The sequence below is a fragment of the Salvelinus alpinus genome, chromosome 30 (genome assembly GCF_045679555.1).
Source record: "Salvelinus alpinus chromosome 30, SLU_Salpinus.1, whole genome shotgun sequence".
NCBI classification, from domain to species: Eukaryota; Metazoa; Chordata; class Actinopteri; order Salmoniformes; family Salmonidae; genus Salvelinus; species Salvelinus alpinus.
This window is the reverse complement of record NC_092115.1, coordinates 42,035,199-42,048,922: the sequence shown is the minus strand read 5'-3', so window position 1 is coordinate 42,048,922 and position 13,724 is coordinate 42,035,199. Positions and strand designations below refer to the sequence as shown.

At 42.3% G+C, this 13,724-nt stretch overlaps 1 protein-coding gene and 1 pseudogene across 1 annotated transcript in view; one reads left to right on the top strand and one right to left on the bottom strand.

Moving 5' to 3' along the window:
• Positions 1-11,102, bottom strand: part of LOC139560081 (sterile alpha motif domain-containing protein 10-like) — a 104,192-nt gene extending 93,090 nt beyond the window's left edge. The window contains exon 1 of the mRNA XM_071376580.1: positions 10,973-11,102. Within this exon, the coding sequence (XP_071232681.1) occupies positions 10,973-10,985 (13 nt within the window). The 5' untranslated portion in view covers positions 10,986-11,102. The remainder of the gene's footprint in view (positions 1-10,972) is intronic.
• A 1,764-nt stretch (positions 11,103-12,866) lies between these two features.
• The window catches only part of LOC139560036 (pre-mRNA-processing factor 6-like), a 47,288-nt pseudogene continuing 46,430 nt past the window's right edge, over positions 12,867-13,724 (top strand).

Below are 13,724 nucleotides of genomic sequence, written 5' to 3'. Positions count from 1 at the left end.
ACGAGGGCGGATATCAAATAAAAACAGAAAAGAAAGAAAACAGTCCAACGCTAATTCAGACCTGGAAACTAGGTGAGCACTCGCTGAGCCAATCAGTCACATGACCGGATCAATGTAGTGACACACAGAGAGATAACCAACACACTGTGATTCCGACTACTGGGCTGCTTCCTATACCAAGACTAGCTACACTCATTAAAAGATACAGAGGCACACATACACTGTCAGAGTAATGCCATGGCTCTAGGGTCAAGATTACTTTGAGTAATCCCAATACATTATTACTACATATTGGCTTTAATCCAATTGCCCTGCCAATGTACTGTTGTTCGTGCCATGTAAAAAAATTTTGAGGTAGGCTATATGACCACACCGGTAATAGATCAGTTGTTTTATTACTTGTGAGGCACAGCTGAGTGAGCATACGTTTCAATATTGACATTTTTATTTTACTGGGCTGATGGTGCCTGCATCTGATGGTCAGCCTCGGCAGACTGACAGAGCAGCAGACTGAGGGTCATGCTCAAATTCACGTTGCTGCTCCTACGAACAGAGAAAGTGAAATTCCTCTATATTGTAAAAAAGACCCAATCAGCTAATAACGCAAGCCTATAGATACACTTTCCTACTCATTCATTGCAGCTGCAGTGCTTGTTGTAGCGCGAGTGGACATTTTATGGCTGACAATGTGTTGATATTGCCGAGTAAGAAGGTCAACATTAACTGACTAAAAAAAAACAGAAGCTCTTTGCTGTATTTCGTTGACAGTGTCTCTAGTCATGGTCTTAAACATTTTGAAATCTCACAGTACCAGCTTTGCTGTAGTTTTTATTTTTTTAGCTTGCTACCTTATAGCGGACACGGTAATCTGAGCCATCCGATTGGTCAGCGGTAAGCCTATAGTGCACTTGATTTGCTCTCCGGGCCTGCCGGGAAGGCAGAGTTTTTACCTCAAGACAAATAAAATGGTTAAAAATGGGAACACTTCACCTACCCGGCACAAAGGGCAGCTGAACCGGGTTCACCAACCGCCAACATGGTGAGAGAAATAATAATAATGTAATAGGAAAGCTGCTCTAGGGTCTGCAGCAGCATAAATGAGGGATGCTTAAGTAAAACTGGGTATTACCTATAGATAGGACAATCGGTCTCTCTGCTGCAGCCTACCTCTACCAGCAGCCAATGAATAGGTGAACTTCTCCAGGAGGCAGGAACAGAAAGGGAGACACACGGACCTGGCTGGTACAGCACTGGCCAATAGGGGTGAAGGCTCGGTGACTAACTGATTATTCCTCTGATTACTTATTTAGCTAGGGCTAGTAGGCTACTGTCCCAGGAACAATATATTCCTGATTATTCACTCAATATGTGGCCTCTGAGACCAGGTTCGTGATTCTGAAAGAACTGTAATACCAGCCCACTCATGTAGGAGTGCACTCTTTGTAAAAACAAAAGGGCCAGTGGTGTAGGGGAGGGTAAATGCAGGTATAAACCGTAAACCCACTTTTTTTTCAGTGGGCATCACGTGAAATATATTCACGTGCGCCGTACACACCCTAGTTTCAGCGGAATATCATCTGCAGGCAGCAAGAGTGTTCAGCTCTCAGCTGGTTTTGGCATGGAGCAGCTCACAGAAGAACGACATCCGTAGCCGGTAGGGTAGGAAAGACCTTTCAACTTATGATATCTACCAGTAAATGCTAACTAAGACAACAATGGGTATGCAAACCAGGTATTGAAAATGTTTAGTCCTAAGTGTTGGTTAGTGGGCTATTTGTGATGCGCAATTGTCATCATGTGCTGTTTGCATCAGGGGCGTAGACATGGCTGGGCCTGGGTGGACAGGCCCACCCATTGGGGAACCAGGCCCTGACATGCCCACCCAATCAGATTGATCTGGTTTAAGCATTGTTGTGGACTTAGACGATCACATTTTTGTATTTTTTAAACAATTTAATTTTTTCTTGAAAATCTGAGAAATCGATAGGAAAACAGGATTTTCACATGCGGTGCCTTTGCTTCGCTGGGCAGATCACTTGGGATATATACATACTGTATATATTACACACACCCCCAGGCACTACTACAGCACTGCATAGGGCTGGTGGAAAGACAGCAGTCACACACAGCATGATGTTAAAGGATAAGCAGACCATAATAAGCCAGTAGGTTCCAATCATAAGAATAGAAAAACACAACCACTAAGCATTTCCCAATCGAAATGTACAACTATTACTTCCCATCGCAAAAAACATTTCACATTTAGCACGGAAAGTAACCGGTGACCTAAAGGTTAAAGTGGAACTGACAGCGTTTTAACTACTTTGCAGATATAAAAAAAAAGCAGGAAATCATAATAGTAGTAAAAAATATAAAATTCCCCAGTTTATGCTACAAAACCAACTTTTTAAGAGGTTTTAAAAATAGGTTACATTTGACTCTACGTTCCATGATGTACACTTAGGCATTGTTGGAAGAATAGTTTGATATAGTTCAACGCATGATTGATATAATTCACCAAAACATTTCTTGGTACTCCCAAAAATATTGCTATGAAGTTGTAAATCACAGCTGGCTTGGTACATTGTTTGCTGCCTCCATTTGGGATGCACTGATTCAGTTTTAATGACTCAATATTCTGGACAAAAACAGACAAACGTAACTAAGGCTGGGAATGACAATACAATCAAACTAGCAATGATCACAAGTCAGTCATAACGTGGCTAATAGGCTAGCGTATCTATTTATGCAGCACGCTAAAAACACAGAGCTTAAGGTTAGCTAGATAGCTAGCTAGCTGCTAGGAGGATGTCATGCCATGCCTTTGGAGGAGTGGGTGAGTGACTTTTTCCCCTCATATTGTTTTTCAACGGCTATATACAGTTAGAGATGCAGGATTCATTTGGTTAGCTAGCAAGAACCTGAACGACTGTTATCCAGTTAGCATTAGGGATGGGTATCGTTAAGATTTCAACGGTATTACTACTCTTACCGATACTGCTTATCGACCTGGTACTTTAACATTTTTTTATTTTTTTATGAAAACCAAAAACAAATAATTTCACAGTATTTCTCTCATTTTTGGTGGAATTGGATGTTATTGAATAATACAAGTTCTAAATATGCTGTATGGGTAGTGCATGGCCCTAGATCGCAACAAATGAATTCTAAGTGGTTTTAATGCACTTTCTCCACTCTGACTGCTTTATACTGTTCAACCTAAAATAATAGGACAACACTGACAGTGAAGTAGTCCGATTTATAGAACATTGCATGGGAATCAAAATCCTCTTTTGTAGTTTCTGGTACTCAAACTATGGTTATAGTTATAGTAATTTGTTCAATTCCAGCATTCACTTCCAGAATGTTTATAAATTTCTTCATTTCCTGCACTAATTTGTTATCATTAACACACTGTGTCACATTTCTATTGTCTTAGTATGCCTTTATTTTCATCCCCAAAAATGTTTCATTGACAGAATTATTATTTTCCTTTTTGAAGACAAGATGGCACCAACAGACATGGTCACCCTATTTCTTGCTCCTAGACAACTTTCTAGTATTTTTTTTGTGTTATTTCCTACATTGCTTGCTCAGAAAAGTTGCTTGCATTATTACCATTCAGCCAGCGGGGTTCTCCGTCCATCTTGCAGACAGAAAGAAAGAACTCTTGGTGGTGTATGTTTCATGATTAACTACCCGTGGTGTGATTGGCCTAACGTACAGGAACTCAAGTCCTTTTGTTCTCACAATCTGGAATACATCACCATCAAATGCCGACCCCATTATCTCTCGGAAAATGTTTTTTTCCTTCACCGCCGTTTATAACCCCCCCCAAGACGGCTCTCAACGGACTTTGTGCAAACTGGAAAACACAAATCCTGAGGCAATATTTATTGTAACTGGGGACTTTAACAAAGGAAATTTGAGGAAAACACTTCTGAATTCTATCAACACATCTCCTGTGCAACTTGCTCATCGAGCACTCTTGACCATTGCTACTACCCCTTCCGGGATGGCTACAAGGCCCTCCCCCACCCTCCCTTAAGAAAATCAGATCATGCCTCCATTTTGTTCTTCCACTCTATAGGCAGAAACTTAAACAGGAAGCAGCTGTGGTAAGGACAGTTCAACATTGGTCTGACAATCGGAATCTATGCTTCAAGATTGTTTTGATCACGCAGACTGGGAAATGTTCCGGGATACCTCAGAGAATATTATTGACGTATACACTGACTCAGGGACTGAGTTCATTAGGAAGTGCATAGAGGATGTTGTTCGCACTGTGACGATTAGATGGCATCCCTAGCCGCGTACTCGGAGCATGTGCAGACCCACCTGGCTGGAGTGTTAACTGACATATTCAATATCTCCCTATCCCAGTCTGTTGTCCCCACTTGCTTCAAGAAGTCCAACATTGTTCCTGTGCCCAAGAAAGTGAAGGTAACTGAACTAAATGACTATCGCTCCATAACACTAACTTCTGTCATCATGAAGTGCTTTGAGAGGCTAATTAAGGATCATATCCCCTCCACCTTACCCGACACCCTAGACCCACTACAATTTGCATACAGATCCACAGATGACACAATCGCCATTGCACTGCACACTGCCCTATCCCATCTGGACAAGAGAAATACCTATGTAAGAATGCTGTTCATCGACTACAGCTTAGCATTTAATACCATAGTATCCTCCAAGCTCAACCCTAAGCTCGGGGCCATGGGTCTGAACCCCACTCTGGAATTGGGTTGGATGTCTTGGATTTCCTGACGTGCCGACCCCAGGTGGTGAAGATAGGCAACCAGGCTCAGCCCCCTCCTGTACTCTCTGTTCACTCATAACTGTGTGGAGATGCACATCTTCAACTCAGTCATCAAGTTTGCTGATGTCAGAACAGAGGTAGGCCTGATTTACAACAATGAGGAGAGCTGGAAGAGAGGACTTTGGCGGAGAAGTGCCAGGAAAATAACCTCTCCCTTAGCATCAACAAAAGGAAGGAGGTGATTGTGGACTTCAGGAGACAGCAGAGAAGGCACGCCACCATCCACACCGACGGGGCCGCAGAGGAGAGGGTGAAAAGCTTCAAGTTCCCCGGCATAAACATCAATGACAACCTGAAAATGGTCCATTCACACAGACAGTGTGGTAAAGAAGACGCAACAGCGCCTCTTCAACCTCGAGAGGCTGAAGAAATTCAGCTTGGCCCCCCAAGACACAAACTTCTACAGATGCACCATTGAGAGCATCCTGTCGGGCTATATCACCGCCAGGTACGGATATTGCACCATTCACAACCGCAGGGCTATCCAGAGGGTGGTGAGGTCAGCCCAATGCATTCCAGGGGGCACAGTGCCTGCCCACCATGACATCAACAGCAACCGGTCACACAGGAAGGTCAAGAAGACCATCAAGGACCTCAGCCACCCAAGCCACGGCCTGTTCACCCTGCTACCATCTAGAAGGCGGAGACAGTAAAGGTGCATCAAAGCTGGGAATGAGAGAGACTGAAAAACAGCTTTTATCTCCACGCAATCAGACTGTTAAAAAGTCACCACTAGCCGGACTCCACCCAGTACAATGCCCTGAAACTGAATCACTGTTACTAGCCGGCTACCACCCGGTATCTTAGAGACTGCTGCCCTATGTACAAAGTCATTGAACACTATTCACTTTAATAATGATTACATACTTTTTTTACACACTTCAATTGCATATAAGGAATTGTAGTCAAGCCTCATCCTATGTAAAACTACTGGTGTACACACCTGTTCTATTCATATACACCATTCTATACATACACACACACACACACACACACTGCATTCAAGGACATTCAGAGACTTGTCCCGAAGCCACTCATGCGTTGTCTTGGCTGTGTGCATAGGGTCATTGTCCTGTTGGAAGGTGAACCTTCGCCCTAGTCTGAGGTCCTGAACCCTCTGGAGCAGGTTTTCATCAAGGATCTCTCTGTTGCTCTGACAAGCACTGTCAACTGTGGGACCTTGTGTACACGCGCACACACACACACACCTTTCCAAATCATGTCCAATCAATTGAATTTGCAACAGGTGGACTCCAAAATCAAGCAGAAACATCAAGGATGATCAATGGAAACAGGATGCACCTGAGCTCAATTGAGTATCATAGCACAAAGCCTGAATACTTACATAAATAAGGTATTCTGTTTTTTATTTTTAATACATTTGCAATAATGTCTTAAAACCTGTTTTTGCATTGTCATTATGAGATATTGTGTGTAGATTGATCAAATAAATATAAATTTAATTGATTTTAGAAAAAGGCTGTACCGTAGCAAAATGTGGAAGAGGAGAAGGGGTCTGAATACTTTAATAATGCACTGTACATACAGTCCCACTGAAAGTATTCAGACCCCTTGACTATTTCCACTTTTTGTTACGTTACAGTCTTGTTTTAAAATGGATCGGGTGTGACGCTACAAGCTTGACACGCGTATTTGGGGAGTTTCTCCCATTCTCCTGTGGAGATCCTCTGAAGCTCTCTCAAATTGGATGGGAAGAGTTGCTTCACAACTATTTTCAGGTCTCCAGAGATGTTCGATTAGGTTCAAGTCCGGGCTCTAGTAGGGCCACTCAAGGACTTTCAAAGACTTGACCCGAAGCCATTCCTGCGTTGTCTTGGCTGTGTGCTTAGGGTCATCGTCCTGTTGGAAGGTGAACCTTCAACCCAGTCTGAGGTCCTGAGCACTCTGGAGCAGGTTTTCATCAAGGAGCTCTCTGTACTTTGCTCCGTTCATCTTTGCTACAATCCTGACTAGTCTCCCAGTCCCTGCCGCTGGAACAATTACCCACAGCATGATGCTGCCACCACCATGCTTCACCATAGGGATGGTACCAGGTTTCCTCCAAACTTGAAGCTTGGCATTCAAGATAAAGAGTTCAATTTTGGTTTCATCAGACCAGAGAATCTTGTTGAGTGTCTTTAGGTGCCTTTTGGCCAACTCCAAGCGGCCTGTTATGTGCCTTTTACTGAGGAGTGGCTTCCGTCTGGCCACTCTACCATACAGGCCTGATTGTTGGAGTGCTGCAGAGATGGTTGTCCTTCTGGAAGGTTCTCCCATCTCCACAGAGGAACTCTAGAGCGCTGTCAGAATGACCATCGGGTTCCTGGTCACCTCCCTGACCCAGGCCTTTCTCCCCTGATTGCTAGTGTTTCCAGTGTTTCACTGTCATGTACCTTGCTTATGGGCCTCATCTAGGGCTTAAATCTAAAGTACCCCAAAGAACTGAAGTATACCTTTGAGGTGTTCCAAAAAAGTATTATTGGAACTCGATGATCTCAGGACCTCCCCCACGGGTCCAAGCTCTAAAGATGAAGTTACTTGTTTTCAGAGATATCTAAAGATATCTATGAGAACTGTCACAGGGACACTCCCAAACTGTGGTCTAAACCCTACTCAGTAAGCTGAAAAGCTAGGTGGTATAGGAGCTACAGTTTACATGATGCTCTTTGTCAGGTGAAGTCATAAGAGACATTGTCCATTCCTGTTTAAAAAAACAGCTTTGTTTTAAAACTTAGTCCATATGCACTAGTGGATATCTGTCAGGATTATTAGTCAGGTGCAAGCTATCTGGATGTAACTTTACCTAAGGAGGCAAGGTGGAGTTATACCCAGAATGCTTAGACCTGTCAAAATAATAATATGTCCATATGGGCTTCAGTAGTGCGTACGGAGTTGGGTTTAAGGGACAATTTGCCATATATTTTGTAACAATATGAGCAATGTATGTTTTGAAAACCCATGTTTTGATTCATCTAAAACAGTTTGAATGAGGTATTTGAGCTAAAGTTCATATTGTGCTTTGTGTAAAGTCTATTAAGACACATCGTTAATTTACATTTCTGTTAAAATTTCACTTTGTTGTTAAGGGGCACACAGACCACCAGAGAATTCTTGCCAAACTGTACAAGATGGGAGGTCAAAGTGCTAATCCCAAACTATCACCTAAACCTTATGCAGTCGTGAAGATCTGAAATTATTTGTAGTCAGGTGCAAGCTATCTGGATGTAACTTTACCTAAGGAGGCAAGGTGTAGTTATACCCAGCATGCTTACAGATTACAAAAAAATGATGAGCTCTCCACAAATGCCTAAGGAGTAGGGTTTAAGGGGCAATTTGAGATTGAAGTATGAAAAAATTATAAACATTTATTTTATTCAATACAAAAGGTGTTGAAGTTTGAAGTTGAATACTGTTGTTTCTTTTGCATATTCCCTTGTATAGAAATAATAATTTTAGTAAATTATCCCAAGTATATTGAGATAACTATTTGCATCAGCTTTTTAAGTATAGTTGTGAGTATATATTTGAGTAGTAGGAACCCAATTTAAATACATTTTACTAACCTGAGTACCATAAGTAACTGAGCAAAAAACATTTGTAGATAAAACATAGAATATCAATTACAATATTGAGTAAATTCAGCAAATTGAACATACAATATTAGTTCTGTAACTGATTACATTAAGTATATAAAACTTATAACATTATTTCTTTGATTTGAAGGAGAAAAAAAATATTGTTCTGAAACTGATAAAATTAAGTTGAGTGAAAGGAATTTTTGAGTTGTTTGCAATTAATATATCTGGGTTTGTAATACACTAAAAGTGAAGTCTATTATACTTAAAAGATCCTCCTTGTTCGATTTACTTGAAAATCTGATGCAAATAGTTACCTACAAGTAAAAGGAGCACAATATTTTTTTACAGTGTAGCTAAATCAAGTGAGAGAAACATTCGTACAAGATCAGCCATCCACATAAAGAGACGCACAAGATCAGCCATCCACAGAAAGATACGCACGTGCAATTATTGAACTGGGAACATTTCACACCGTGAGAATTTTTACAACATGACGTCATAATCACGACACAATCAGAACGATTGGGAACTATTTCACGCTGGGAAGATTGCCGGTTGTCCTGTAAACAACAACTTCACAACGGAATTGACTACAAATACAAAGTTGGCAACATATTTGCAATTGTGACAAACAAGCGAATGATAAATATACGTTTAAATTGAAACCCAATATGACTGCAAATAATAGATAAATAGCCTACTACATAGGCCTATATAATTCAATGATATTGAAATTAATTTTATGTTAATCCAATTGATTTCTATTTTGCTAATTGTTGGCTACCATCTGTCATTTTTGCTTCAAAATATTTATGGATGTATAACGTGCACAATGATTTGCCAAATTCATATTTAAAGCATTATTGTAGAGAATGTATTACCCAGCAGATCCAACCCGCTTGCTTACAGCTGCACTAGGGTGGAACAAGCAGTCCTGTGTAGATTAAGACATTGCAGAGCCGACGCGAGATATGGTTCAGAAGACGTGGCTCGGCTCTGTCTTAGTCTACACAGGAAGTCTGTTCGACCCTAGTGCAGCTGTAATTCCTCGATCACACCTACAGTCTTTTTATGTGTGCGACAAAAGTTCAACATTCCCCTTCTGCTACCCTTTCTGTCAAGCCATCTACAAATACAATTTGATGCATAAAGCATTTGATGATAAAGCATGCACCACACAGAACGCACTGAAACTGCTTCTGCAACACAATGCTGTAAAGCAAACGCAGCGTTTCACTAGAAATGAATGTACTTCTGGTGTACCAAAACGCTAAAATATTGTCGGTGTGATCGAGGCGTGCTGTAAGCAAGCGGGTCGGATCTGCTGGCTAAAGTAAACATTAGAATAAGCCGCCGCAATATTTGCAGCCATATGTGATAATATCTTTCTAGGAGCTGATCCGTCATCAGTATAGTGGAATAATTATAATGTTAGGGTAAACTGCCTTTCTTTCGGGAACCTATTAGCATTGACACATGCCTCAACCACACACTTAGCGAAAAGTCTCTCTACCTGATGAATTGGGAAACGCATGTTACTTCGGCCGTTGTAGGAAAGATGCATTGTTAAAAACAGTCCTAAACCCAAATTCCGTAGCTATCGGGAAACCGGGCCCTGTTCAATTCCCCAACACACGTGGGGTGTGCCGAAGCAGAGTATGTGTGACAGTGTCAATAACTCCGAGAGCTGTCTGTTTGTGGGAAAGTAATCTGTAATTTTCAATCCAGAAATGCGTATTTTAATGCAGTGAAGTCCACCCATCAAAACCCAATAGGACACAGTCAAGGGTGGGTATAATTTGTGGAACGTTCCAACAGGAATCTGTTCCCGAAAACTTCGTAAATAACAAGGTTTCCAACAAACAACACATACAAAGTCGTATAGCGGCAGAATAAAATACCGGGTATGGAGTGGGCTATTTCATTACGTTTTTCACTCACCACGTTTATTCCGAAAAATGTCTGTCCTCACTCTGGTAGCCTGTGGACAAACATTAAGAATAAGCTACGTGGTGGGTTGATGCCTATTCGGCAGCTAGTTAGCCAGGTGAATTGATCGTGCTACTTTGTATGCGTTGTTTGTTGGCAACCTTGTACTTTACGTTTTTGGAACAGATTCCTGTTGGAACGTTCCACAAATTATACCCACCCCAGTCAAGGTTCTCATGAAAGATAACTTCCAAGGACTGAGGCCAATGAAACAAATCGCAATATGTGAGTGACCAACTACTGATATACCAGTTCAAACCTCCTAGAAATTCTAACACGGCAATGTCCCACGTTATTTATCCTCTACGGATGTTGATCTTCATGCAACATTTACAAAGAACAAGAGGATATCTTACAAGTCCCCCAGTTATTGACGTCCTCATAAATTCACCCTAATATGCTAAGTAAGTAAAGATGTTGTTATTGATGTTGACAAGAGAACCCCCACCACCGGTCTGGGAGGGATAGAAGCCCCCGATGTAACCTAATGCTTATTAATACAAATACCTTTACCTCTATTTTACAAAAGATATACCAACGATTCAAATGAGTTGTTTCATAATTAAAACAGCGCTCTTACCGTCCACAGCCATAGTCGGTCTCAGTGTGTATCTCTTTGTGGTTGCCTCAGTTATCGTCTCCCATTGTTTCTCTGTATCTGGCAGGATGGCAAAGTGTGAGAGCGCACGGTTTGTCACTCGCCTATTGGGTGCTTATGAGGCACCGTGTATACTGATAGACAGAGCACGCCGTCTCCTCCGACCGTTTGTTTTCGTTAGTCAGCTACCAATCGAATCTCTTGTTGTTAACCCCTCCCCCTTTTCGTACCTGACCGCCGAGAGACAAGAGGTCACCAACGAAACCTTATTTTGTGTGTGTTTATTTTATGATACTTTTCGTTGTTGGACTGTGAAATCACCAGGATATCAGCTCAGATTGATTTTAATTTAGGAAATCTGTTCCCGAGTATTCCCACGCATAGAGGCATGTGTGATCACACCCCAATGTAAAGGTGTGGAATTATATCTGTTTGGGATTCTTCCGGTCAATTTGCAGTGTACAAATGACTTATTACTATGGTTCTGACCCCCTGACCATCCACTCAAGGAAAAATATCAGCCCATGGCAGAAGGTAATTCGTGACCCCAAGGCTATAATATGAAGCCTAATTGGCTAATCATTTATGCTAAAAAATAGCCTATTCAATGATAAGAGAAATATGTATCCATTGGGGGAAAGCCTAGAGTAGACCATTCTGATACACAACTGTCCTCTTCAATCTTTCTCAATTGCTGCAATGACCAAGATAGCAATAAATAAAACAATTATAAATTGTAGGATATTGCGAGGTCATTTGATTAGATGAAGAATAATCACATGAATGGAACAGAGATAATTCCAGGCATTGTGTTGTTCCAGTAACTAGATTTGTCTGATTACAGAGGACGTCTGGACATGGTTGTTTATCAACTTGAATCCATTACTCCTGATGAAAGAATCAGGATGACAGTAGAAAAACACAAGTTCAGAGCACAGGATGGTCAAAGAGGGCCCTCATTTTATTTAACTAGGCAAGTCAGTTCAGAACAAATTCTTATTTACAATGACAGCCTTGGGACAGTGGGGTAACTACCTTGTTCAGGGGCAGAGCAACAGATTCTTACTTTGTACATTTGGGGAATTGATCTAGCGACCTTTCAGTTACCGGCCCAACGCTCTAACCACTAGACTACCTGCTGCCCCTGATGCCTTCAGCTTGACTGCTGCAGCTGCACTGAGACAGGGAGGAAACAAAAGACTTGCAGCCAAGCTCCGTTAACAAAGAGCCACACACTGACTTCCACTATCTCTGTCACTCTGTATGACTAGAACGCCACTGGGCATCTTTTCTGTTGGATGAAAAAAAGCGGGAAACACGGGACTACAAAGGCCAAGGAAAGAAAGTTGAAAAGGGACTATTTTAATGTAATCTCTCAACTCAGTGTGCTAATTGATACTGTGGGTGTTCAGATATAAGAAGTCAACTGCGGAGTGTCAGTGGTTTTCGTTGTACAGCACAGGGATCTAAGTTCTACAGACTTTACAGACAAACACAGAACAAAGTACTCGCTCTCCCATCAAGGCTTCATCACAACACATTGTGACAGGAAGAGACCAGAGCACACGAGCTCACAAGCAGACACAGGCGTGCGCGTGCACACGCACACACACACCGGACCTGTTTCCTGAAGAAAGCACTGCGTGCCAAAACGTTGATTAGATGTTCCAATTAAATAAATAATACATCAGATGGATCCTCACTGTCTGGTCAAAACTGTTATCCCAGTGTGTCTCTCCCTGGGATGGTGAAACTGCATCCTGTATCTAGTTTCTTCCCCAGATACGTAACCAGACTGGCAGGGCTATCCTGTAGTTAACTGACGGCAGATTCAACTTTCATCACGTCATGTTCTCTCATATGGTCACCCATCGACATGTCGACAGACCTCTCCGTTGCTGTGACATTGTCAAACCCCACCAAAGGAGAGTTCGGAATGCGGAGAGTTCGGAATGCTCAACCGGTGTCGCTCATTCAGCCGACAGAAACTTTCAACCGGTTTCCCCATTGAGTAGCGAGTCGGAGTCTGAGGCCGAGTCTTCTCTTGTCTCTACTCCTCCCGTTACGGGGTCTGAGACGCCGAAGGCTCCCACCATTAGCTCTGACAAATTGAAAACCCTAGTCATTGGCGACTCCATTACCCGCAGTATTAGACTTAAAACGAATCACCCAGCGATCATACACTGTTTACCAGGGGGCAGGGCTACCGACGTTAAGGCTAATCTGAAGATGGTGCTGGCTAAAGCTAAAACTGGTGAGTGTAGAGAGTATAGAGATATTGTTATCCACGTCGGCACCAACGATGTTAGGATGAAACAGTCAGAGGTCACCAAGCACAACATAGCTTCAGCCTGTAAATCAGCTAGAAAGATGTGTCGGCATCGAGTAATTGTCTCTGGCCCCCTTCCAGTTAGGGGGAGTGATGAGCTCTACAGCAGAGTCTCACAACTCAATCGCTGGTTGAAAACTGTTTTCTGCCCCTCCCAAAAGATAGAATTTGTAGATAATTGGCCCTCTTTCTGGGACTCACCCACAAACAGGACCAAGCCTGACCTGCTGAGGAGTGACGGACTCCATCCTAGCTGGAGGGGTGCTCTCATCTTATCTACTAACATAGATAGGGCTCTAACTCCTCTAGCTCCACAATGAAATAGGGTGCAGGCCAGGCAGCAGGCTGTTAGCCAACCTGCCAGCTTAGTGGAGTCTGCCAATAGCACAGTCAGTGTAGTCAGCT